We start from the raw sequence: 24,710 nt of genomic DNA, 5'->3' as shown, positions 1-24,710 counted from the left end.
TGTAGTATGCTAGACAATTCTATGATCACAATTGACACAGTGTCAATTACTGGAACGGAAATACTCACAGCATTTTGAATTGCTGGAATTTCTACTGCCTTGAAATCTCATTGATGCGCTGTGCGTTGGTGAATCTTGAACATCGCTTTGGCTTTCCTGTAGCTTCTTTGCATCCTCCACCAATGTCGCGTAGCGTTGTGGATTAGCACAGGATTGCTTAATTTGGCTAGGATTGACAATAGAAACATAGTTTTAGCTATTTAAAAAATTTTATCTAACATGTCATTTGTTTTTTCGTTTATGAAGAATACCTTTTAAGCCGGGGATGTTTCTCAAGAAGTACTTTGACCTTGTCAAAATCAATAACTACAATTTTACAGCATGTCATAGCGCGTACAGTCAGTGTGGCTGGTTTGCCAAACAAAAATCCGGCCTGCAAGAAGAAAAAAAAGCATTTAAATCATGTATAAGCTGGGCTAATCAAACCACAATCGTGATAGACTTAAATACATGTTGAGACACTGGTTGAAATGCAGTTTACTAAATTAAAACTTCCGATAGTATCAGCCCCTAATGCAGTGCAAGTGATTGATAGAGAATAATAGAAACATTACCTCTCCGAAAAACATTCCCTTATAATAATGTCCAACGATTTCTGAAAGGTCGTCTTTCAAAATCTATAAAATATAAACACAATTGATTAATCAACAGCAATAATGATTAAAATAAACTCTAATCAAATTGCAAGGTTATCTTAAGTTCTGTCTAAGTGCTTATGAAGCATCTCAGAACAGAAATATTTGTTTTAATAATATGAATAAAGCATGTACTTCACCTTATTTTTCAAGTTTTACATTTATAAAAAGCCACATTACACACCATATGCAAGGTCATCTTTGAAACAAGTGTAATGGGAAACTTTACTTTTAAAACATACAGTTGAAGTCAGAATTATTACCCTTAGTTGGCATTTCTGTGTGGAGTTTGCATGTTCTCCCCGTGTTGCTCCGAGTGCTCCGGTTTCCCTCGCAAGTCCAAAGACATGTGGTATTTGTAATGTGCTACTATTTTTGTAAAATGACAATAGATTGAAGAATTTAACTTTTTCCTAACACTGACTGATGAAGCCTGATGACTCGGTTATGCTGATTTCACTATATTTATTTATCGGTTATACAAAAACAAAGCGGGGAACAAAGTAACACTTTTTGGTTTTGGTCAAATAATAAACAAAGTAATGGGGTTGGACAAACCATATTTTTTTACCAATAACACACAAGCCTCTCCTACATATAAGCAATGGAATTATGATAGCCGGACCTATGGTTTCTGTGCAGTATTGGCAAAAGCACCAGGAGTAAAAATGTTACCATTTACCCCACTTGCGGGGCAAGTTGTAACAGACAGGGGGCTAGTTGTAACATGCTTACAAAGGCAGATTTCACAGTTATTCTGTTTACTTTTTTTTTTCCTCAGTAATTTGGCTTATTTATTTTTTTATTCTACATAGCACAGTATGCTTATTTATTTGTTTATTGGATAAACACATTTGAATCTATTTGCATTATTATCCATTTATTCGTTTTTATATAGTGCATTTATTTGCATTATTAGCAATGAAATATTTGTTTCTATAAAAAATATATTTTTTATTAAAAAACATTTTCATATCAAAAGTTCTTAACATTACACTCTAAATTTAAAAAAATTATGTGTTTAATTGGTGTCCAATAGTGTGTGGCTTAATTGTAACACCCTGTTACAACTAATCCTGCTGTGTCATGTTTTCCTCAAAACTGGCACTGTTTTTTACATCTTTCAAAATAGTTTCATCTTTTTAGTCTAGAAGACGGTGATCTCAACAATATAAGATTTCACTTAAATACTTTCACAGATTATTTTTTAGCTAAAAAACAATATCAACTACAATAAAAAATACTTTCATGCTGCAAAAATGGTTTCTCCTGTGTTTCTCATTCAAATTTCACAGAACTTTTTCAACAATTGCATGGTTTCCACTACATTCATTCTTCCCTGGCGCCACACCAAAATTCATCCCGCCATGGCTACATTACAGCTTCTTATTAATTCAAAACATTCATTTATTTTTGTTGTTGTTGTTGTTGTTTTTAATAGTGAGTTATAATCACACCAAACGCATTAAAAGGTAAGGAAACACTGAATTGGCAGGAAGATTTTGGTGAAAACCTCGGAAGCATGCCATAATTAACCCTGAGCAAATATCTTAAAACTCCATGTTACATTTAAACCCGAGTTACTTTGTGCCCCGCGCTATTGCATGTACGAATCAGATTATAATAAATAATTTAAAATAATTTTTAAAGTAATTAAAAACTGGTTTTATTCTAGCTTAAATAAAACAAATAAGACTGTGACAATTTCTTCACAAGACAAAATATTGGCAGAAATACTGTGAAAAATTCCTTGCTCTGTTAAACATTGTTTGGGAAATATTTAAAAAAGAATTCACAGGAGGGGGAATCATTCTGACTTCAACTGAATGTGCATACAACAGAGATATAAACAGATTATAATGAATCAAACATTGTGCTGACCTGACATGTTCCCTGCAGAATGCAAAAGAGCTCTGTGCTGAGAGTGTTACTGTACTGGATGATTTCACCTTCAGGAAACGAGTAAATAACTGAAGTTAAAGCAAGGTTCTGTATAAATGACTGTTCAGCTTCTGAGAAGAACGGAATCTGTAAAGTGAGGAAAAGAGCAATTAATGAGCCAGCTCTCATCATTCTGCAGACTTTTACAATTGAGTTTGGATTTAAGATAAAGGTGAATGGATCTAAAAAAACTAAAAAATCTTTTGAAAGCATTTTTAAAAAAGCACTGACCTGTGACAGAAGCTCTCCTCTCTCCGCCATGAGGACACTGTGTTTAAGCTCAATTGACAAGTCATGCATTAGAAAGGGTCCTCCTGGGTAAGCTGCACCTCTGAATAAAATAATAATAATAATAAATTACAGTACCTGACTTAAGATAGCAAAGCAATTAATTTGTCAATTAAATACATTCTAAGACCCCACAGACACCCTGTCTGGAACTAATAAACATCGTTTGATAAAAAAAATTCTAAATAATCATTAGACTGAAGAGCATATTATATAGTATATTAGAGAGTATACTAGTGTCGGATTACTAAAATGTATTTTTATTTTCTTGTTTTTACTGATGCTAGTGACTGTATACAATCTTTAGTTAGTCTCTTCATAATATGATGTGACATATTAATTATTACAATGATTTTTCTAGTCATTAGACATCAAAACTAAAGCAAATATGGACGGACAAATGGACAAAACAAGATCAAAACATACTGATATTTGTTCCACAGGAGATTCATGTAGTTTTTGACTCTTATCTGTAGGGAAGCTGCTACGCCATGTCGCTCCATAAATTGACGCATTTCAGAAAAAACATTCTGAAAAGTCAACCTGATCAAAAAACAAGAGCATCAAAGACTGCTGAATTGCTGAAAATGAATTTGCACATTTCTTTTATTACAGTTTTCAGTGAGACAAAAGAAAGAAGATAATTACTCCTCAGAATTTCTGAATAGCAACTCAAACTATCTAAACATCCTCCAATGATCAGTTGTTCAATCAATTCTGATAATATGTGTAATGACTTTGTATCTTTGTATACGTTTATTTTAATGTGCTGAATGAACTTTTTCAGAATATGTATTGTATAGGGCAGTGTTTCCCAGCCCTGTTCCAAGAACAGTACACATTTTCAACCTCTGCCTAATCAAACACACCTGAATTAACTTATCGGAGCATCAGAAGAGACTCCAAAACCTGAAGTTAACAGGGGTTAGATAAGGGAGACATCCAAAATATGTACTGTTGGTGTGTCTCCAGGAACAAGGATGGGCAACACTGGTATAGGGTGAATTCAGGTCAACTTGAGCACTTTTTCCCTTTGAGATTACCAAGGAAAAATGTCCCAATTGACCAGAGGTCACCCTATATATTGAAAATTAGTAACTGTTTTTATTTTTTTTTGTAATTCAGTTTTTTATTTCCGAAAGTGAGAATATACAATTTTTACAATCAGATAACAAAATACTTTTAACAGATATAACCCCATATATATTTCCCACCCCCCACCCCATTATACGCACATCAGGAAACACAGAATAACTATAGTTTAGACCAAGCTGTTAGATAATTTCCATTATGTTGTCATCCGTAGCATCAGATGAGGGTTAAGTGTCCAAGATTTCTTTGACGTTGCATATGTAGATTTTCCATGCCGTAAGAATGTCCACTTTGGCATGGTTGATCCGTGCTGATGACAGTTCCAGATACAGTATTTCCAATAATGAATGTAACCAGTGCTTAACTGAGAGATCATGAGGAGGTTTCCACCTTTGTACCAACATTTTCTTTGTAGCAGTTGAAGCAGCTAACCAAAATTTACGGACCTTTGCATTTAAGGGAGTAACTGTTTTTAAATACACTTACCTTTTGGCATTTCTGTCAGATATTGTGGCACACATCAGGCCAATAACATAGGTCAAAACCAGCATACCAATAAGACCAACAATCGCTGCCAAACACTGTTCTATCAAAGAGCCAGGTACAATGTCTCCATATCCTGAAAAATAAACACTGCATCAGGTTTTTAGTGCTTTAGTCCACATTGCTTTCTACTTGAAGGAAATTGGGACTTTAAAAGGTCTTTTTAAAACCTTTAGAACAGTGGTTCTCTAACTTTTTCACAAAGTACCACCTCAGAAAACAATTGTCTCTCCAAGTATCACCATAATGTGCAGTATTGAAATACAGTGGTGTACTAGTAGCCCAGTAAAGCAGCTACAGTTCTGCACAGTTCAAAAACGTGGCAGATTAATTCCTGTTATTAAGAATATTTATTATTGTCAGCCACTTTAACCATAAATAGTATGAGCGTTAACACTGTAATGTGCTTATATGTAAAAAAACAAAACAAAAACAAACTAAAAACGTCAACATTTAAATTAAAATGTGCTTAAGGTAAAAAGAAAAGTGCTGTACTTAAATGTAAAGTATTAACATATAGTAGCCAATTCATCAACACCTGAAAATGTTGCCTGGACCTCAGAAATATAGGCTATATGTCATATAATGAATATTATTATGTCATATTCACATATAAATCATTATTGATAAATTTTGAAATATATGTAGCATGTACCACAGTTTGAGAACCACTACTTTAGAAGAAAAGCGTACCTAAATTTTAAGGAGAATTGTTGAAAAAACTTTTGAGTTTAAAGCAGTTTAATGCAAAGTCACTTTTATAAATAAATGCACTTTTATGCATATATAGTCCTTACCGACACTTGTGAAGGTCGTAGTTGTCCAATACACTGTAATTATATAATGTTCGAACGAGGACTGAGAAGGTTTAAGTCCAGCATTCCATGCCCACGATTCCTCTAGACATCTTAAAAGTAAATAAGAGGTCTGAAAACAACTGTTACTAATTTATGAAAAAATTCTAAAATACTATTACCTTTTGTTGTCGCAGGCTGACAGGTACAACATGCCAGCACAAAAGTGCAAACTAAAAAAAAAGATGAAGAGGCATTTTGCTATCCGTTGCTCGTACAGGTGGCTGTACAGGTCACATTCGTTTTGTCTGAAATACAAATAGATCTGAAAGGACAAGTCAAAAAAATAAATAATTATATTCACAATTCAATAAATCACCTGGGGCCTCATATACAAAGACTTGCGTTGAATTCTTACAATTACATTGCGTATGCACAAATCTGTAAATGTGCGTACACAATAATACATTCAGATGTATGAAACACTGCGTACACGGAATCCTACGCATATTCTCTTTGTACATCCGACTTAACGTGAAACTGAGCGCACGTGCACAAGCGCAAAACCCCTCCCTACCTACTCCCCTTAATAAATATGTTAATGACTCTACTTTGGCAAAACCAAACAAAAAAGCAAATGGCAAAAGCAAGCAAAAAGAGAAACTTTCAACAGAATGTGAATTGGAGGTGCTGCTTTCGGAGGTAGACCGGAGAAAAACTGTGTTATTTGCAAGTTTGTCCTGCGGAATTAATAACAAAAGAAAAAAATAGAGTGGGAGAGCTTAGCTGACGTGGTTAATGCAGTTGGGAGTGAACATTACACTGTAAGTGAATTAAAAACAAATGGTCCGATGTAAAGGTGTAAAATTTTGTAGTGTCTATTTCAGCTAAGTGCAAATAGCACACCTCGTTGGAATAAGCTGGCTGAGTGATTCCCACCCATCACCGTTTGATTGACCGAGACAAAATAACTAAAGAGAGCGGCAAAAAGTAGCGTGAGTGGCGTAGCTCGTAAAACGCATGACAACATGTTTTGACACGTTCGATCATGAACCTTGTTCAAATCCAGCATCTGATGAACTCATTCTTCTTTTTTCCCTCACAACATATCAGATTTTGCCTACTCTTCATCATGAGGAACACAAGTAGAAATCATTAATATATGTGTGTATTATGTTAAGCGCATTTGAGCATCACATATTATTTGCACATTTTTTGAATGGAAATGTTTCCGATTCACGTATGCAAATTCGTCTCCAGATGGCGCCATTATAGCAATGTGCGTGAAGTCAATTGCTCCAATTACACAGGGAAAAACGGCAATCGCTGCAAATTGCGCTTTAATGTTTGGCTTGTCAACTGCATGGTATGCAAACCTTATATACCTGCTAGACATGCGGATGATCATATCCCATACAGCTGCCATTGCACGGCACGGCCATTGCAGTGTGCAATTTAACATAATTTCCTCTAGGAGTCACCAATGGAAATAAAACAAACACACATAAGAAATGCACGTATGCCAAGCATGAAGTTGCGTGGACCAGCGCACATTCTTACGTTCATTTAATCGTTAGTAAATCCAAACGTGAGCGTGAAATCTGGCGTATGCAGTTTTTATGTATGCAGCGTTGATACATGAGGTCCCTGATCTCTAAATCTAACCCATACATTCAATATATTATCACAACTACAAGTCATCTTTAAGGCACCGCAAGAATCATTTCTATTATAAGCACTAAAAAAAATTAAATAAATAAATAACTGTATATAAAAAACATTCAGTATACCCTGCGAATCAAAAGAAGTCTGTTCAGCCTGACTAGGCATGAAACTGTCCAGGGTTCTGTAGCGCCGAAGGCAAAAGAAATCAATTCCAAGGGCAACAATGCAAGAACATCGTAATAAAAGTTCCACGACTTTCGATAGACTCGAAATATCACTGCTAAATCTGTTACATGCCCTGCAAACAAAACAAAAAACATATTGAGCTTTATGAATCACTTATTAATATTACAATTGACCACATGCATGGAACATTCTTAAGCCAGCAGGAAAAAGTCTAATGAAAGTTTGATGTGAATGAACCGCCAACTTTTCCAGCATACGTTTTATGCAGCGGACGCCCTTGCAGCTGCAACCCACTCTCATTCACAGCCCCTCTAAGCAAAATCTAGCAGGCGTCTGTAGATCTGCTCACGCTCCGCCTCTTTGCCCTTGTTTAGTAACCCCCCCTGTGGTTGGTGCAATGACTTGCAAACAAAAAGGCGACAGTTGGCCACGCCTACTGGTAGCTACTTTTGCATTCTTCAGAAACCTATTGATGACGTCACAGATACTACGTCCATATCTTTTAAAGTCTATGGTTTACACATATCAAGCTGCTGACCAGAAGTTGGAAGCATCCTCTGTACGCATAATGGGCAATTCTTCGTTCTATGAAAAAGAGATCTGTAGTATTTACAGAAAATGTTATACATGTTATTATTATTATTATTATTATTATTTTTGGCTTAAAAATGCTTTGATTACAAAAACAAGAATGAACATAAAACATTACCGTCTTTTGTAAACACATCAGTGCGAAGATTGACAAATATGTCAAATGCAGCGACAATGTAAATCAGGACTTTGAATACAAAGTAAAAGGCACCCCAGTCTTCAGTGAACACTCCTTCACAAGCAAGAACAAAAACAGACAGCAAATATCACACAAAACATTTCAAATCTTTAAGACACATTTTTTTAATAAGTTAAAGGGATAATTCACCCAATAATCAAAATGACACCATCATTTACTCTCCTTTGTGTGGTTTCATGGTTGTAATGAGTTACATAAATATATATATATATATATATATATATATATATATATATATATATATATATATATATATATATATATATATATATATTGAAGAATTCTGTTTTCATTGTTTTGGTAAAAATCTATGGAAGTCAATAGGTAGCATTTTTTAATAAGCTTAATAGCTTATTATGTGTTCACAACAACAGAAGAAAGAAACTCAAATACGTTTTGAACAAGTGACAGAATTTACATTTTTGGGTGAACTATCCCCTTAAGATATACAGTATATTTCAGCTATACGCTGCTGAAAACAGTAATATGACTAAATAAAACACTAATACATTTGAATAAATAGATACAATAATAAAACAGTAATTAGTTGATTAGAAAGGGAAAACTGCATTGATGGCGACATGGTGGCTCAGTGGTAAGCACTGTCACCTCACAGCAAGAAGGCTGGATCAGTGGGGGAAACCGGAACACCCGCAGGAAACCCACGCTAAAACTGGAAGAACATGCAAACTCCACACAGAACCAGCAACATTCTTGCTGTGAGGCACTAGTGCTAACCACTGAGCCACCGAGTCGCCCATTTCCAAAACATTTAGTTGATTTACCTGCAAGGAGCTGCTCACCTTAAAGAAACACTCAACACACGGGCTAATTTTACAACTCCCCTTAGAGTTACACAGGTGAGTTTGACCTTTTTTGAATACATTGATCTGACTTCTGGGTCAGGCGGGAGCACTTTTAGCTTAGCTTAGCATAGATCTTTGATTCTGATTAGATCGTTAGCATCTTGCTCTAAAATCATTTTCCTCTTTAAAGTCTTCTGTTAAAATAGGAACTTCTGTAGTTATATCATCCACGAAAACTGACAGAAAATGACAAGTTACTATTTTTAAAGCTAATATGGCTAGGAACTATAAAAATAAAATAGCAACTTTTCATTTTCAGTCTGTTTTAATGTACAATTTAGCTATTGAAGAATAACGCTTTCAATAGGTAAAACAATACGAACCGACTGCAATAGGCCAAAAGACCGGCCAGTCATCGGCAATTAATTGATGCATCACTAATCTTCTGAATGCAAATTTTGGACTGCACTAGCTTATAGAGGTCATCTGGACATGGTTGTCGAGACCCGAAACACCCAGTAAACCCAGGGTACATCACTAACAATGTGTCTAATTTGCATTAAGGTGTAGTTTAGAATTAGATAACCTTAAAACTAATGGCGCATTTACATTAGGTACAGTTGCCTTGAACCATGCCGAAGCACGCTTGTCCCCCCTCTCCTCTCCCCCAACAGCCTTCACTCACATTGCAAGTTATCTTCCGAGCCGGAGCACGCTTACATCATCGATGATGCAACTGTTTAGTTTAACAGAAAAAGAAGCTCTCTCGCTCAGCACAGTGGACATTGCTTTAGTTATATGGCTTTGTTTTATTTTTAGTCGTTTGGGATGCAGTGACACACAGTCAAATATTTTACAGAACAGATCAACAACTTTTGACGCTCATAAATTATCATAAAAGTCCTCGTGCTGCATGTATTAGGAGGTTTGCTGAAAGTGGCAGTTGACATGCAGCGAGTGGTTTGTGTCTTTAATAAATTATGACAGTTCATGTTTATTAAAAATAATTTTTAAGAAATCCATATGAAACATTAAGTGCCCTAAAAGTGACACCACTACACTGAAAACCCTAATAAGTTGATTGAACTAAATTGAGTAAACTCATTGCCTCATTTAATTGAGTAATGGAGTCTCCCAAAACTTGCATTTTTAAGTTCATTTAACTTGACGGTTTTGTAGACTATATTTAAATTGTTCAATTCACCAAACTTGGTACTTAAGTAGATTATACTTAAATTGTTCAGTTCACCAAACTTGGTACTAAGCAAAAAAATAAGTAGCCATTTATTCACATTGTGATGAATAATTACACCTGAAGCCATTTGTTTTCTGATTTAAATAAAAAGACATTGTACTTAAAAGGTTGCACATATTATAATTTTACAGTCAAGGTTACATTTGTGAAAATGGCATTTTTTATGATTAATTAAGATTTTGAGCTCACTACACTTGAAATCTTAAGTTTTTGCATTTTTAAGTTAAATCAAGTTAAATTAACTCATATTTTAAGTGATAGCACCAAAATGCAAAATTTTAAGTTATGTTCAGTCAACTTTACTTAATTGTTTAAGTTAAGACAACAGGCGCACTTTGCACTAACACTACAAGTATACTGCACCAAGCACAACACCTCTTCCAATCAGGCCAGGGCTGGCCAACTGAACCACGCCTGGGCCCTATCTGGAGCACTCAAACTTGTCAAACGAACCAGGAAATGTGCCCAGGCACTGTTTGCATAGCATAGTGAAAGTGCACCCTAAAATGTTGATATTAACACCCGAAAAAATGACATTTTGACATTAGGAGACCTTTTAAAACCCTAAAGTCTTTGTAAAGCTTAATATAATATAAAAAAAGTTTGTTCTACATTGCTAATATGTTGTTTGGAAACAATGCTTAGTTTTTCAAATGATTTTAACCTTTTGAAAATCACTGCTTTAAATCTAACAGAAACATACCTTTAGCATCTGCACTGTGGGTGAAGAAAAACACCCACGCCTCCAGAAAAACTGAAACGGTGAGGCACCAGCTAAAAAAATACCTCCAGGTCTTGATAAAAGCACTTTGAGGATGGAAAGTTGTCTTCCAAAAAGACTAAAGAAATTGACACAGTTAGTAAAAATTAAACGGCACAAAAATAAAATAAACATGCAAACATGCACAAAACTCACATTCATTGGAGGAATCTGGTTCGATGCATATTCAAATGATGCTGCAAAAATCCTCTGTTCTCTTGGCTAAAACAAAAGTGTTACAGTCATCTAGGACAATATTCATATGCATTCTAGGTAATTAAATAAAAAAAAAAAAAATTTGCCAAACCAAAGCAGACATTCAGTCACAAACCTGAAGGTTGATCCACTGCTCCCTTTCAAAAGCAACATTTTGTGGGATGGAGGCAAGTCCAAATATGTACGCTTCTTCTATGGGACACCTTAGGTTTTGAAGACGTGTCTTGGCATCTCTAGAAATCTGAACAGCAGCTTCAGAGATGAGAAACTTTATTAATGCACTATAATGGATTTTTTTCTATAGGAAAAACAAACCATCACAAACAACTGAGCATTTTAAAAAAAGTTATTACCTTCAGGGAACTCATCAAAGAGTGAAAGCAAATCCTTGTGTTCCAATATGGTAATTTCACACAGTGTTGATGCACGGATTGTGACATTTCTAGGAATCTCATACAGCAAATGGACCTGAAAAGGTAAATACAACTGAATTAGGTTTTAGACTACTCAATAAAAAGAAAGTGAATAGTGATCAAAGCTAAACGGGAACATTGAACATGAACAAATCCTTACTATTCTAGATTCCTTAGATGCATCTTGGAGCCCACTTTAAATGTGTTAATATATAGTCAACTAAACGCTGTTCACACCAAGCATGATACAACAATAAATTCACACTTACAAACTCAAATAAAATAGTTTATTTTTAGTTTGTGCTTTTCGTTTGGCATTAGTGTGCATCTGACCAGTGAATCTTTATTACTAAAATGTATTCATCCAATCAAATTAATCTAGCAATTGCAGTCAGTAAAGTGGAATAAAAACAACAAACTATTTTACAGATATACTATATTCTGTTTATGTCTATTTTCATTTTGTTCCAAATGTTTTGCAGTTATAAAATATAGCTTATGTATAAAAAAAACAGTTAATTCGGATAGTAAAAACATTGTGAATTATCTTTTATGATACAACAAATTTGTAAGGGTGTCACGATCCACCAAATTCTCGATTCGATTACATTTTCGATTCTAAAGGCACGATTCGATTCGATTTTCGATTATGAATAATTAATTAATTAATGACCAATTAATTATTTGTAGACTACCGTTTAAACTACCTGACCTGCATGGTCTTTGTTTTACCCATAAACAAATCATACAGTAAATGAATAATGGCAAGATACACACATAATTACCACCTGTCAATCACTTTTTTCTGCGGGACTCGTACATAGGAAGTGATCTGTGTCGTTATAATGGCGTCGGTAAAAAAGACGCACAACCAACAGGAACCAGCCAACAGTATCTGAGGTGTTCGCTAAAATGACTAAGTACAAGTGAGTGAAAGATTGAAGCAGTCCTCTGACTGCCTGGACCTGCTGTCTCGAGCGCATGGCTGTGTCTGTGTGGTCACGTGATGTGCATTTTCAGAGGTAGAGAGGAAGGAGGGCTGCTCAGAAATGCTACACGCCACTGTGGATGTCAAATCGTTGTCGTTCTAAAATGCCATTTAAAAACAAAGACAGTGTAAACAGGGCCTGAGTGTGTATTTTTCGCGAGCGGATTTGCAACGGGGGTGGGCGGAGGATTGCGATGCCGGTGTTGTCTATCGGACGAACCGTACGTAATACGTACATAGCAGAGCTTGCGAAACTGTGTTTTTTTTTGTTGACAACACGAACGTTGTCAACATAACTCACAGGAAATCCAAAATTCTTACACACCTGCGACTTCATTGAAAGAGGAGAGCGTTTAAGTTCTGTCGGCAAGCGCCAAGCTGACGTGACATGGGGGCGTGGCAGCATCGACGATTCTATTTTTTGATTCGATAATCGAAATTGAGCATAAATTTCGATTGATTTCGATTAAAAATTGAAATCGTGACACCCCTACAAATTTGTGCAAATTTCAATGTGTTTCTGATTTAAAGTTGTAGATCTGTACAACATACCTCTCCAAATAATGTGCCAGGTAGCAGCGTTGCGATCTCAACCTCAGGATTCTGACTGAAAACCTAAAAAACAAAGCAAATGAATTTCAAAACATCCTGTACTTTAAAACGCTAAATAAATTACAGTTATTCTCAAAGATTTATGTTAGCCATACCTGTACATGGCCATGCTTAATGTAATACAAGTTTTGATTAATTTCTCCAGCTTTGGCCAAAGTTTGTCCAGGAATGTATGTGTAGGTCTTTAATTTCAGGGACAGTGCCATTTTAAAGCCATTTGCTGTGTTTCTGAACAGCTTAGCCTAGAAATGTAAAAAAATGTATATTCTCTTTAAAATATACATTGAATTGTTAATTCTTGTGATGTTTTCAAGAATAAATGTTTTAAGGCCTCAGCCACTTTATTAATAACTCACTTTTTTAATCAGAGATCGGTAACAGCTACTTGAAATATCTTCACGCAGGACATTTGGAAGATCGTCCATGAGTCCTGTGATGTTGCGGCCCTTCTGGTGCAACCAAAGGTAGTAGTAATAGTGGTGCACCATCGTCTGGATTTCCATGGGTAAGTCCATATGCATCTTTCATTAAAAGAGTTCAATTCAAGGTTAAATAAACAGTAGACATGTGACAAATGGATAACAAAAATCTCCCTTATTACAAACCATATAATGAAGAACAGCCTCAATTCTATGGTGGAACCTTCCTCTTAGTGAAGCCATGTTGCTTATGACTGTGCTCAAACTAGACATGCTGAATCCGAAGGCCAGCAATCCGAGAAGCATCACAACAGATGCAACTGTGGACTCTTCTAAATTTGTGGCATGTATATCTCCATAGCTGTTCAATGTAATTTATTAAACAATATGATAAAAAACAACATCTTACGACCAGCGCATAAATATATATGGCATTGAATTTATCGCATATGCGCCGAAATTTTATCTATGCAATAGGAGCATTTGTGCGATTGCCGTGCGACTTGTTTTCACTGCAGGCTTAAGAGACATTCACACAGAATGCGAAGATTTGAAATATATTATTTATTTCAATTATCAAGTTACATTTTGATCATTTTCCCTCTGATAAACCAATCCATACTTAAACAATGCTGCCTACAACTATGCGGACACCTATTCATTGTACATATCGCTGTCAATTTTACATTGTCCCATTTTTATTTATTTTTTATTTTTTTTATTTATTATTATTAGTTATTTATTTTTTTACATTTTTTTTTTTTGAGGAGATATGCTGTTGTATTTTGTCGTTGTATTTGCACTGTCTGCATTTTGCACTGTCTGTATTATGCACTGTCATTTTATTTGCACTGTCTGTATTTTGTACTGTCTGGAGCCAGCACCTAAGCTTTTCACTTATCATAGCACACGTGCTACTGATGATGTGATAATAAAAGTGATTTGATTTGATTTGATTAAAATTTGCCCAGAGCTGCACAACATATGACCTTAAAATAAATATGGGTGCTGTGACTTGTAGCTATATTTAGCACCCCTATAGACCTTCTTCTTGGCTGCTACATGGAGGGCACCATAGCGGTAGAATGCGGTAGAATGTTTAGAACTTCTGTTTACAGTGTTTACAACTGGTAATTTGCAATCCAAAAATGGGTTTCAATAGCGTTTTGAGTGGATTACACTGTTTTTGTGACACAAGTTTGAAAGGTGTGTGTTAAAGCCGTTAAAATCTGTCATACGTGGTTCAAGCGAGAGAGAAAAACGTTCTCCAAGTTCACGTGTCCGCCATCAGAAATACAGTGTGTGTGTGTCTCATGCAATACTTCACTACATCATGGAGCAAACCAGGTTACTGGCATGAAACTTAACAGATCAACAGTTATTGATACTCTGCTGACTGATTTGCATGTTCATTCTAATCGGGAACCGAGTCTGTTGTTTTTACCATGGTTTGTGTTTTTCTGTCATTTGCAAATGTCTCTTTATTTTCACTTTGTCACAGTTATTAAATCAGTGTGTTAGTGGGGCATTAGGCTACGTGTGTGTGTCAAACATTTTGGTGAACTACATTTGTTTGGGCTGGTTATATATTTGAAAGAAAGAGAAAATGTTTGAATTTAGCAATGACAAGGCTTCATTTAAAGGGCAGAAGATGCCTTGTGACAATGAGGGAAAAATGCTTCACAGCAGTAATTTTCCATCCTATTAGATTGCATTTATTAAAATGATCAGTCCAGGAGGTGGCGTGATAGACACCAGTATTAGTTCAAAGATGATAAAAGCAGGTAAAATAGATAAAAACTCGTTTCTAAGCTGTCCAAATGTGACTGTTTACACGCAAAAGCTGCCGACCAGAAGTTCTTAGCATTCTCCTTGCGCATACACGCAAAGAGTAATGGGTAACTTTGTGTTCTAAGAAAAATGTCTATACAAGAGAGTGGCATAACAGTGTTTAGTCACGCGGCATGAACATGAAAAAACGTTCTATTTTTATTTAAATTGAACCGAACAAAGGCAGCCGTTTACATTGCTTTACAAGGCAACTACTACTGATGCATTTTGTGTAGCGTTCCAAATAGCTCTGTTGCAGTACGACAGTGGAAAATGAAATCCGTGCTGTCTGGCCTGGTTTGGCACGGAATGGAACGGTTCAGCATAAAGAACGATTCAGCACAATAGTGGAAAAGTGGCTACAATTTCTGCAATCACACAAATGCTCCCAAATAAATTTTGAGGTCGCATAGATAAAACTTTGGATGCACATGTGTCCAAAACGGTTGGAATTTCAGTGAGCGCATGCAAATTTTTTTTTGTTTGATAGTTTAGATTAGCGTTGATTTCAAATGCCATAAATCTGTTAATATAAAACTTTTAGTAAGAGTGCTCATAATTTTTGGCTGGTGCGCCTAAATTTGGCTGGTGCACCTACATTTTTGAAGTTAGGAGCACCGGTGCTACCAAGCAAAAAAGGATCATTTCGAGCCCTGCATCATTATATTTTGTAAGTGGCAGCTGAAAAAATCAAACTTCATGCATCTTAATAAAGAATTTGTGGGTGTGTGTGTGTTTCAGCTCTGCTTTCATATAGAAATAAATGTGATACTGTAAGATAAAAGATATTTAAAAGTACGTAGAGGGATAAATAAATAATGTAAGAAAGGAAAATAGTTTTTGAACAACATTACGTTAAGTAAATGACCTAAGTCCATTCATCCATTTTAAAAACGAGGCTGCATATATTTTAGTGGTATGATGAGGAACTGCAAATCTTGCAGAGAGAAAACAAACAATTTTAGAAAATATATAAGGAAAAATAGTAAGCACTACTGTGACAAATAGCAATAAGAGTACTTACCCTATGGTGCATAGTGTGATCACAGACCAGTAAACTGAAGTAGCATACCACTCCACATCAGAAATGCCTGTCAGATTGGCTGAAATTGAAGATAAAAAAAATATTCTGAAACATGCTGTAATACAAGGGAGTTTTAAGACTCAACACACTGCAAAAACAAACCTCTGAAAAAAGACATCACTTGATTTTTAATTCACCCAGTGATTTTAAAGATATAAAGCTTGATCAGGTCAGGTGTACACTAATATAAATGGAACCGCTTTAATAAATTAGATCTGTGGAAATGACTAATAGTAATAAACGGCAGTAAATGGTCAAACTGCTTTCTCGACAGTGCCAAAGAACCAATCTGAACACAGATACTACTACCGCGAAGGCATTTTATCATTTTATATCACAGCCCCACACTGTCCAATGATGCATTGCATGCCTGATGTACATTATTTAAATACAAGGACACAAAAGTGCTTTCTATCAATAAGATTTGAAGGGCTCTAATTTTGCAATTACGAATAAACCAGACCCAAAAATCCTGTTATTTTGGTGTTTTCTTTTGTTATTTATTTTATTTCTATTTAATATTTTATCATCAGACAGTGTGGGGCTTTGATATATAATGACAAATGTGTTTGGGGTGGTGGTATTTGTGTTCAGATCAGTTCTTTGGCGCTGTATCGAAATACCAGGATATATACAGGAATCCTAAAGAAAATTTCAATACCTTTTTTAGGACTTTTGAAAGACCTTCTCAGAATATTTTAAGATCTCATCTAAACGTCACGTTCTAATCAGTATCAAACCTTTAGCTTGATAAACAGTTGTAGTTAAATAAATCATTAAAGCATGCAACAGAACTCAGATAAGCTTGAAAGAAACAAACCTTGAAAGAATTAATTACACGGTTGTTTGCAGCCACTGTTTAAACTCATTTTTTTCTCCAACCAGGAGTATGCAAATCTTTATTTTCCCATTTTGCCATCTCTTCAGCTCTGTGTTTCACTACATGTGGAGAGCGTCACATCACCTTCCTGCGTTTGTTTCAAGTTACCTTACATCACCCGGACAGAGGGGCTTGGCTGGACACACCCGGCCCGAACGAATCGACAAATAAATATATATAATATATTGAGTATATAAAATATATTTATGCTCTTTGGAGTCAAACACATTGGACAACGCTTGAACTAAATTTACGACCTCATAAAAACTGGATTAAAACTTTTTAATAAAAGGACCTTCATTTTCTCATAATTGATTTATCAACTTTTAATACTTTTTAAGACCCCGCGGACACCCTGAACACTCAGTTTATGAGCGACAAAAAAATAACAAGGGCTAGAATGACCACAGTATGACCACAATGATCACTCAATTATCAAACATTTTTATAGACCATTTCAATGTGGTCATGTCATAGGCCCTTGAACATTTCCTTCTTGTTATTAAATTATTTTCATCACTGTAACAATAGGCAATTCAATCATAACTTTGTGTTAAAACAGCTAAACAGCTATCATAACATTATTTATCAATATGTGGTCTTATTTTGGATTATCAGAAGCTATAGAAATTAAAAATGTAAATCAGGAAATGCGAATTTATTGCACAATTTATCCACAATTTATCCACAAACCAACTCCAAAAACATTCAGAATGCCCTGACATTTGAGTCGCTTCGCTGACCTTTAAACTCCTCCTAAAATCAACTATAGTTTTCTCTCTGTCCAATGACAGTGATTTGAAGCGAAAGTTGATTGGTTGCTCTCAAGTGTGAACTGTTCAATGGCATTTTTTAGCTTGATTTTTTTTCAACTCAAGAAAAGCTTGTGGCAATAGAAAAAGAAAAGGAAGTGACAAATAGAGTGAGAAAAGCATTTGCCTTTTTAAAAAACTATTTAAACTGTGCATTTAAATGCATTTAAAATGATCTATAAATAGGCTTTTTTATTGTTTGTATACATTTGATTAATTAGCGTTTTAAAACATGAATGAAATAAACACTGATAAAGTTGTCTATTTATTTATACATTTAAAAGTTTTTTTTTTAAATGCTTTGTTTTAATGCTTTATTAAATGACATTTAAACAAACAGTTAAATAAACACATTTAAATAATTCTATTTATTTGTCCATGTAAATTGCAATTTATTTATACACATTTTAATGCTTCAATTATTAAATTGATAATTTGATTCTTCATTTTATTTCTAACTGGCACTCCTGGTCTTCCATACAAAATGATCTGCTAAAAATCAAAGACAGTGAATAAGACATCTTGAGCCAATAAGATTCCAATGGTTGCACCACTCATATGTGAAAGAACAAGGTCAATATTACAATATTTGCATTACCAGAAGTTTTTTGACATTGTTTTTGTCTTTCAGAGGTGCATGCTGTGCAGTGCTTCCAATGGTAAATGCTAAATGTCTGCATTTTCATCTTGTAATCTATGCCTTAAATCTAATGACCTTTTTAACCAAAATCTTCCATAGAGCAGTTCTTAAAAAACAGTGACCATTTAGTATGTGTTTTTGGAAATTGAATGAAAAAAAAATTACATTCTGAAAGCAGCAGCAACCAGTTGTCGCCTTTAGTGCAAACCTTCTTATGGCCTTTATAATCTGCATCACACACCTGATTAAACCTGAAATGACAAGACATCATTACTTTTAGCTATGCAATTGTTTTGGTCCTTATTTTAAAGTACAATTCATGCAATTAACAAACCCTTAACTATTAATTTTAGTTAAAAAAAACTACCAATTAGCTGATAATATCATTAAAATTAATTAAAATATCATTAATTAAAAATAAGATTTTACTTTATATGTGCTAATAAATAGATAATATCTTAATTATAGCAGGTAATAATCCAGCAGTAAATGGAGTGAATTGTTTCTTAAACTATATATATTGGAATTACAATAATAATTGATTGCTATTTTAACATTAAGCGGTTAAAAAAAAGAGAAGTCTATTTTTCTGTTAACAAAATAAAATTGATTCAAGGCCAATGTCTTAAGGCAGACATGTCCAGTCTTGGACCTGGAGGGCAGGTGTCCTGCAAAGTTTAGTTCCAACCCCAATCAGACACACCTGGGCTAGCTAATCAAGCTCTTACTAGCCATTCTAGAAACATCCTTGCAGGTGTGTTGGAGCTAAAAATCTGCAGGACGCCGGCCCTCCAGGACTGAGTTATGACACCCCTGTCTTAGGGAAACACAAATTGTAGTGAAAAGGACCGTCATAAGGGTATGATATCTGTCCATTTTTTCAGGCTTACCAAAGACAGGCTGAGAACTGAACAGAAAGGGCCATAATAGAAAACATCCTGAACGCTGTGAGTAGGACCTTGTTTGTGTCTGGTTCCTTACTGAAATAGGCTACAAGCAAGAAAAAAAAAAACAATTACTTGATGCATGATAGTAACAGGGTAAATTCTATTAAGGACATAAATAAATAACTTACAAATGATAGTAAACAATCGGAATACTCGTAGACATCTACTGGCCTCCAAAAACCTCATATATGGGTGTACTTGTTTTAATGCTTGGAAGGGTAAAACAGACAAAAGATCGAAAAAAAACCAAGTCCTAAGGTATTTCTTCCTAACTTTCTTTGGGTCTGTAATAACTACTCCATGGACTTCATATCCGATGAAAAAGCGTGAAATGATGTTGATGATGAAAATCACATCCAGAATGTATCTCATGAAGCTGAGCCCTGAGATGTCAGAGTTGAAAAACAGCTGGAAAATAAACAGGTAACAATTTAGTTTAGTTACAATTTACAGCATTTACTACTGGGTTATTACTTGCTATCAATTATTATATTAAATGTTTATTATCACAGATAATATAATATATACTATTAGCCCCCTTTTGAATTTTATTTTCTTTTTTAAATATTTCCCAAATGATGTTTAAAAGAGCAATGAAATTTTCACAGTATGTCTGATAATATTTTTTCTTATTTTTTGTCTTCTTTGTTTTATTTCGGCTAGAATAAAAGCAGTTGTCATTTTTTTAAAACCTTTTTAAGGTCAAGATTATTAGCCTTCTTAAGCTATATATTTTTTGATAGTCTACTGAACATAGTTATACAATAACTTGCCTAATTACCCTATCCTGCCTAGTTAACCTAATTAACCTAGTTAAGCCTTTAAATGTCACTTTAAGCTCTATAGAAGTATCTTGAAAAATATCTAGTCAAATATTATTTAATGTCATCATGGCAAAGATAAAATAACTCAGTTATTAGAAATGAGTTATTTAAACTATTGCGCTTAGAAATGCGTTGAAAAAAATAAACAATAATTCTAATAATTTAGGGGGGCTAATAATTCTGACTTCAACTGTATCTGTATATATATATATATATATATATATATATATATATATATATATATGCGTAAAAGCACAACTCTTATGAAGCCAAGAGTAAGGTGTCTCCGACCTCACTGCTCACCCAACGCACATGACTCTCAGTGCATGAATGTGTAGGCACACTTTGCATGTTGATGATAAAACTGCTTAAATGTTGATTATGTTTTGTAATATACTCGGATGACTATGTATCTGTTTGCCCGAGGGGTTAAGCCATTGTTCAATTGATAAGCATGATCTTGAATGTATGATTTATTTAGGTTATACACCTGTTTCTATGCTCTGCCTCTACAGACCTGTTTCTGAACACTCTTTCTGAATACTGTCCTATTAGTGGACCTTTATCTATGCATGAGGAGTATAAAAAGCTGAAATATACAAACCAGCTTTGCGCTTTCTGACTTCTATATACTTAATGTGGTAGGCCCTTTATTTTCAACGGAGGATAAAGTAAGGATTTTGCTTTCTGTTATTTGTATCTTTGTCTATTCTACTTTTTCACTGGATTTTATTTTATTAATAAAAGTGTATTTTATCAATTTTCTTCTCTGGAGTGGACATTGATTTCATTTTCAGAAACCCATCAAGTCAGTTGAAGTCAGAATTATTAGCCCCCCTGAATTATTCGCCCTCTGTTTATTTTTTCCCCCGTTTCTGTTTAACGCAGAGAAGATTTTTTCAACACATTTTTAAACATAATAGTTTTAATAACTCATTTCTAATAACTGATTTATTTGATCTTTGCCATGATGACAGTAAATAATATTTGACTAGATATTTTTCAAGACACTTCTATACAGCTTAAAGTGACATTTAAAGGCTTAACTAGGTTAATTAGGTTAACTAGGCAGGTTAGAGTAATTACACAAATTATTCTTTAACAATGGTTTGTTCTGTGGACTATCGGGAAAAAATAGCTTAAAGGGACCCTAAAATGGTTTTTAAAAAGTTCCAAACTGCTTTTATTCTAGCCAAAATAAAACAAATAATATCAGACATGCTGTGAAAATTTCATTGCTCTGTTAAAAATAATTTTGGAAATATTTAAAAAAGAAAAAAAATTTAAAAGGGGGCTAATAATTCTGACTTCAACTGTATGCATGATCTTATATTATATCCCAACCCAATACATAAGCCCTAATACTACAACATAACTATTAATAAGCATCTAATTACTATAGTTTATTGAGATAAAAGTCCTTGTATTAGGCAATGGTTTGTTAACAGCGTGAATTGTACATTCAAATAAAGCATTACCAAAAATCAATAGGTTATGTTGTTTAATATACATTAAGAACTGATGAATTGAGAATGATTCTCTGCATCTTAACACTAGAACCACCACGGAGTAAATTTTACCCTTAAATTTTACCCATAGGTAAGCATAAAATACATAAGTCAATGGTTACCAGTTTCTAGCATTTCCATTTCCAGTGATTTTTATAATGTTCAACTGAAGAGAGAAAATCAAAATGATTTAAACAAGTGGAGGATGAGTAAATGTTGACAGAATGTCTTGTATTGCCATCTAGATAAGCACACTCTGCCAAGATTTGTCAACATCAATGAACAAGATCCATGAAGTATGAAACGTTACATTTTCACTACATCCTTCAGATAAAAGTCTTACCTCAAACAAACACTCCAATACTGCTGCCAGGCATGTCAGGGAAAAAAAAGCACTCCATAAGCGGACATTTCTCTGCTTAGGAGAACGAATGGACGCCTCGTCCTTCATTTCTCTGGGGTCATGCATCTGCAACAAAATTTGACTTAATGAATTACAAAAACAAGTGGGGCTATCTGAGCTGGAAAAACAAAGCTTCAGAGAACTCACAGATATGTGACAACATTTAAGAGCTTTTAGGTAAATGGCGACTTTAAGAGGAACACTGGCTGCAAACTGATAAATTATTTAGCTTACATTACCATTAAATCTCTGATATCCTTAAGTTCATCAGCATTATTCTAATGAAATATAATTTTCTTGTGTACTGTCTTGAAAAAATAATATTGATTATTTGATAAGTAATGTTTGATTAAACTTTAGCCTTCAGATTGATTGTGTATGGTCTAACGTTAACCAAAAACTGACTAACTGGACCCTGATGTGTAAAAGGTTACAAAAGCCTCATCCCCCTTTACCAAGGTTTTATAATTAAGTAAATGATGAAAATTGACAAAATATATATTTTTTAAATAGTGTAACCTCTCTGCCATCTAGTGGATTTTTTTAATTACCTATCTTTTTTTTAGCTGTTTGTACTTGTAATTAGAGGCTTCATATTCTACAGAGTTCATACACATTTTTACTACTAAAATTCCATGACTTTTCCAAGACTTTTCCAGAACTTTCAAGTAAATTTTCCCCCAACAAATCTAAATAACCCTGTTAAATCATCTGTTGAAATTGTATTCACATCACAAAAGTACAAAATATGGTAATGTCAGATTTTATCAATATTGTGCAGTCCTAATTCAAGTTAGTATACAGATATTTGTTAAACTAATTACCATGACTTTCCCAAAACTGTTTCAGGCCTGGAAAATGCCATGTAAAAATTCCATGACTTTTCCAGGTTTTCCAAGCCCAGCCAAAACCAGCTATGTCATTGTCCAGCTTAAACCAGGATGGTCAAGCTGGTGTAGATGGTTTTAGCTGGTCACTTTCCAGCCTGATCAGCTAAGACCAGGCTGGAAATGGCCAAAACCCCTCCAAAACCAGGCTGGTCGACCAGCTAAAACCAGTCAACCATCCTAGGCTGGTTTAAGCTGGATTTTTCAGCAGGGTGGCCGCATGAACCCCTCATTCTAGCAAAACTTTAGCTATTGTATCAGGACTGTAACGTTAACTTACTCTGACTTTACACCACAATACAACCGTGGTATTATTAATGTATTACTAATGTATAATATTAACGTAATATTAATGTAATGACTTATAATATAAAATCCAAGCAGCCTCAATCGCTCAAACATCCAAGCATTTTTATTCAAAAAAATCTGAACGGACATTAATTCCAGCATCATGCGATCTTTATAATGTAACGTTATTTCACACATATAAAACATTTGACGTTACATAACGTTACATGTTTTACAACAGATGTAGTCTTATATGAAATACGGTAAAAGCGATAACTTAACAGTTAATTTACGGTCACCACCGTTTTTTTAACTACGAAACTTGTCAGTGACACTTCCGTCGACGGTCGGTTTTCTGTTGTTCAATTAAGCAAACGACACCTTACAGATCTCAGAATTATGTAAAGACAAAATATATGTATATAAGTTAGCTACGATTGTTATGATAATTTTGATGTATTTCATCAATTGTATTTAACGTTACCCTGTATGCTTGACAATCCTCCACGGCACATCTCCTAACTTCAGTCGACGGTCGGTTTACTAATGTTCAGTTTAGCAACGACACTTTACGTGTATCCCAGAATCATGTAAAGACAAAATATATGGATATAGCTACGATTGTTATAATAATTTTGATGTATTTCATAAATTTTATTTACTCTGTATGCTCGATAATCCTCCACTGCACATCTCCTTCGTCGAAGTTCGTTATGACCGTTTAAGTTTGTTGCCTTTTGAATGCAGAATAAAAAAACAGACGGGATTATTAGTTTTATTATTTATTTGTTTATTTATTTATTCAAAAGATTTACTTTATTTGTTTTTCATTCATTTTTTTATTTATTTAATTCTCAAAAGTCACCCAATGATATTTTTATTTATTTAAATCAATTCAAGTTTATCTGCATAGCACCAAAGAGCATAGAATCACTAAGCTGATAGCGCTTTTTACAATAATTATTGTTTCAAAGCAGCTTTACAAAAGATGCACATTATTGTATTACATTCATTCATTAATTTTCTTTTCTGCTTCCTTTTTTGGGGTAGCCACAGCAGAATGAACCGCCAACTCATCCAGCATAGTAACTGTAAAAAATGTAGAGTTTCACACATTTTATCCATGTCCCAACACAAATCGATT

At 34.4% G+C, this 24,710-nt stretch overlaps 1 protein-coding gene across 10 annotated transcripts in view; it reads right to left on the bottom strand.

Moving 5' to 3' along the window:
* The window catches only part of cngk (cyclic nucleotide-gated potassium channel), a 46,814-nt gene extending 22,483 nt beyond the window's left edge, over window positions 1-24,331 (bottom strand). For 3 of the 10 annotated variants that reach the window (XM_073919194.1, XM_073919197.1, XM_073919199.1), the window contains exons 1-25: window positions 24,229-24,313; window positions 22,332-22,457; window positions 19,785-20,064; window positions 19,600-19,699; window positions 18,875-18,960; window positions 16,318-16,396; window positions 13,650-13,824; window positions 13,401-13,565; window positions 13,140-13,286; window positions 12,985-13,047; window positions 11,385-11,499; window positions 11,147-11,283; window positions 10,972-11,037; window positions 10,759-10,894; window positions 7,914-8,027; window positions 7,144-7,316; window positions 5,536-5,678; window positions 5,357-5,466; window positions 4,503-4,635; window positions 3,351-3,467; window positions 2,868-2,967; window positions 2,577-2,723; window positions 615-677; window positions 312-433; window positions 69-226 (exon numbers count right to left, since the gene is read on the bottom strand). In XM_073919194.1, coding sequence (XP_073775295.1) covers window positions 69-226; window positions 312-433; window positions 615-677; window positions 2,577-2,723; window positions 2,868-2,967; window positions 3,351-3,467; window positions 4,503-4,635; window positions 5,357-5,466; window positions 5,536-5,678; window positions 7,144-7,316; window positions 7,914-8,027; window positions 10,759-10,894; window positions 10,972-11,037; window positions 11,147-11,283; window positions 11,385-11,499; window positions 12,985-13,047; window positions 13,140-13,286; window positions 13,401-13,565; window positions 13,650-13,824; window positions 16,318-16,396; window positions 18,875-18,960; window positions 19,600-19,699; window positions 19,785-20,064; window positions 22,332-22,457 — 3,055 coding nt within the window. In that variant the 5' untranslated portion in view covers window positions 24,229-24,313. Of the gene's footprint in view, window positions 1-68; window positions 227-311; window positions 434-614; window positions 678-2,576; window positions 2,724-2,867; window positions 2,968-3,350; window positions 3,468-4,502; window positions 4,636-5,356; window positions 5,467-5,535; window positions 5,679-7,143; window positions 7,317-7,913; window positions 8,028-10,758; window positions 10,895-10,971; window positions 11,038-11,146; window positions 11,284-11,384; window positions 11,500-12,984; window positions 13,048-13,139; window positions 13,287-13,400; window positions 13,566-13,649; window positions 13,825-16,317; window positions 16,397-18,874; window positions 18,961-19,599; window positions 19,700-19,784; window positions 20,065-22,331; window positions 22,458-24,050 lie in introns of all 10 variants that reach the window. The other 7 variants (XM_073919195.1, XM_073919201.1, XM_073919196.1 and 4 more) reach the window with 6 other exon arrangements.
* Between the last annotated feature and the right edge of the window lie 379 nt (window positions 24,332-24,710).

This window comes from Danio rerio, chromosome 13, assembly GCF_049306965.1.
Source record: "Danio rerio strain Tuebingen ecotype United States chromosome 13, GRCz12tu, whole genome shotgun sequence".
Lineage (NCBI taxonomy): Eukaryota > Metazoa > Chordata > Actinopteri > Cypriniformes > Danionidae > Danio > Danio rerio.
The sequence above is the reverse complement of the archived record's forward strand: the minus strand, read 5'-3'. Positions and strand labels throughout refer to the sequence as shown.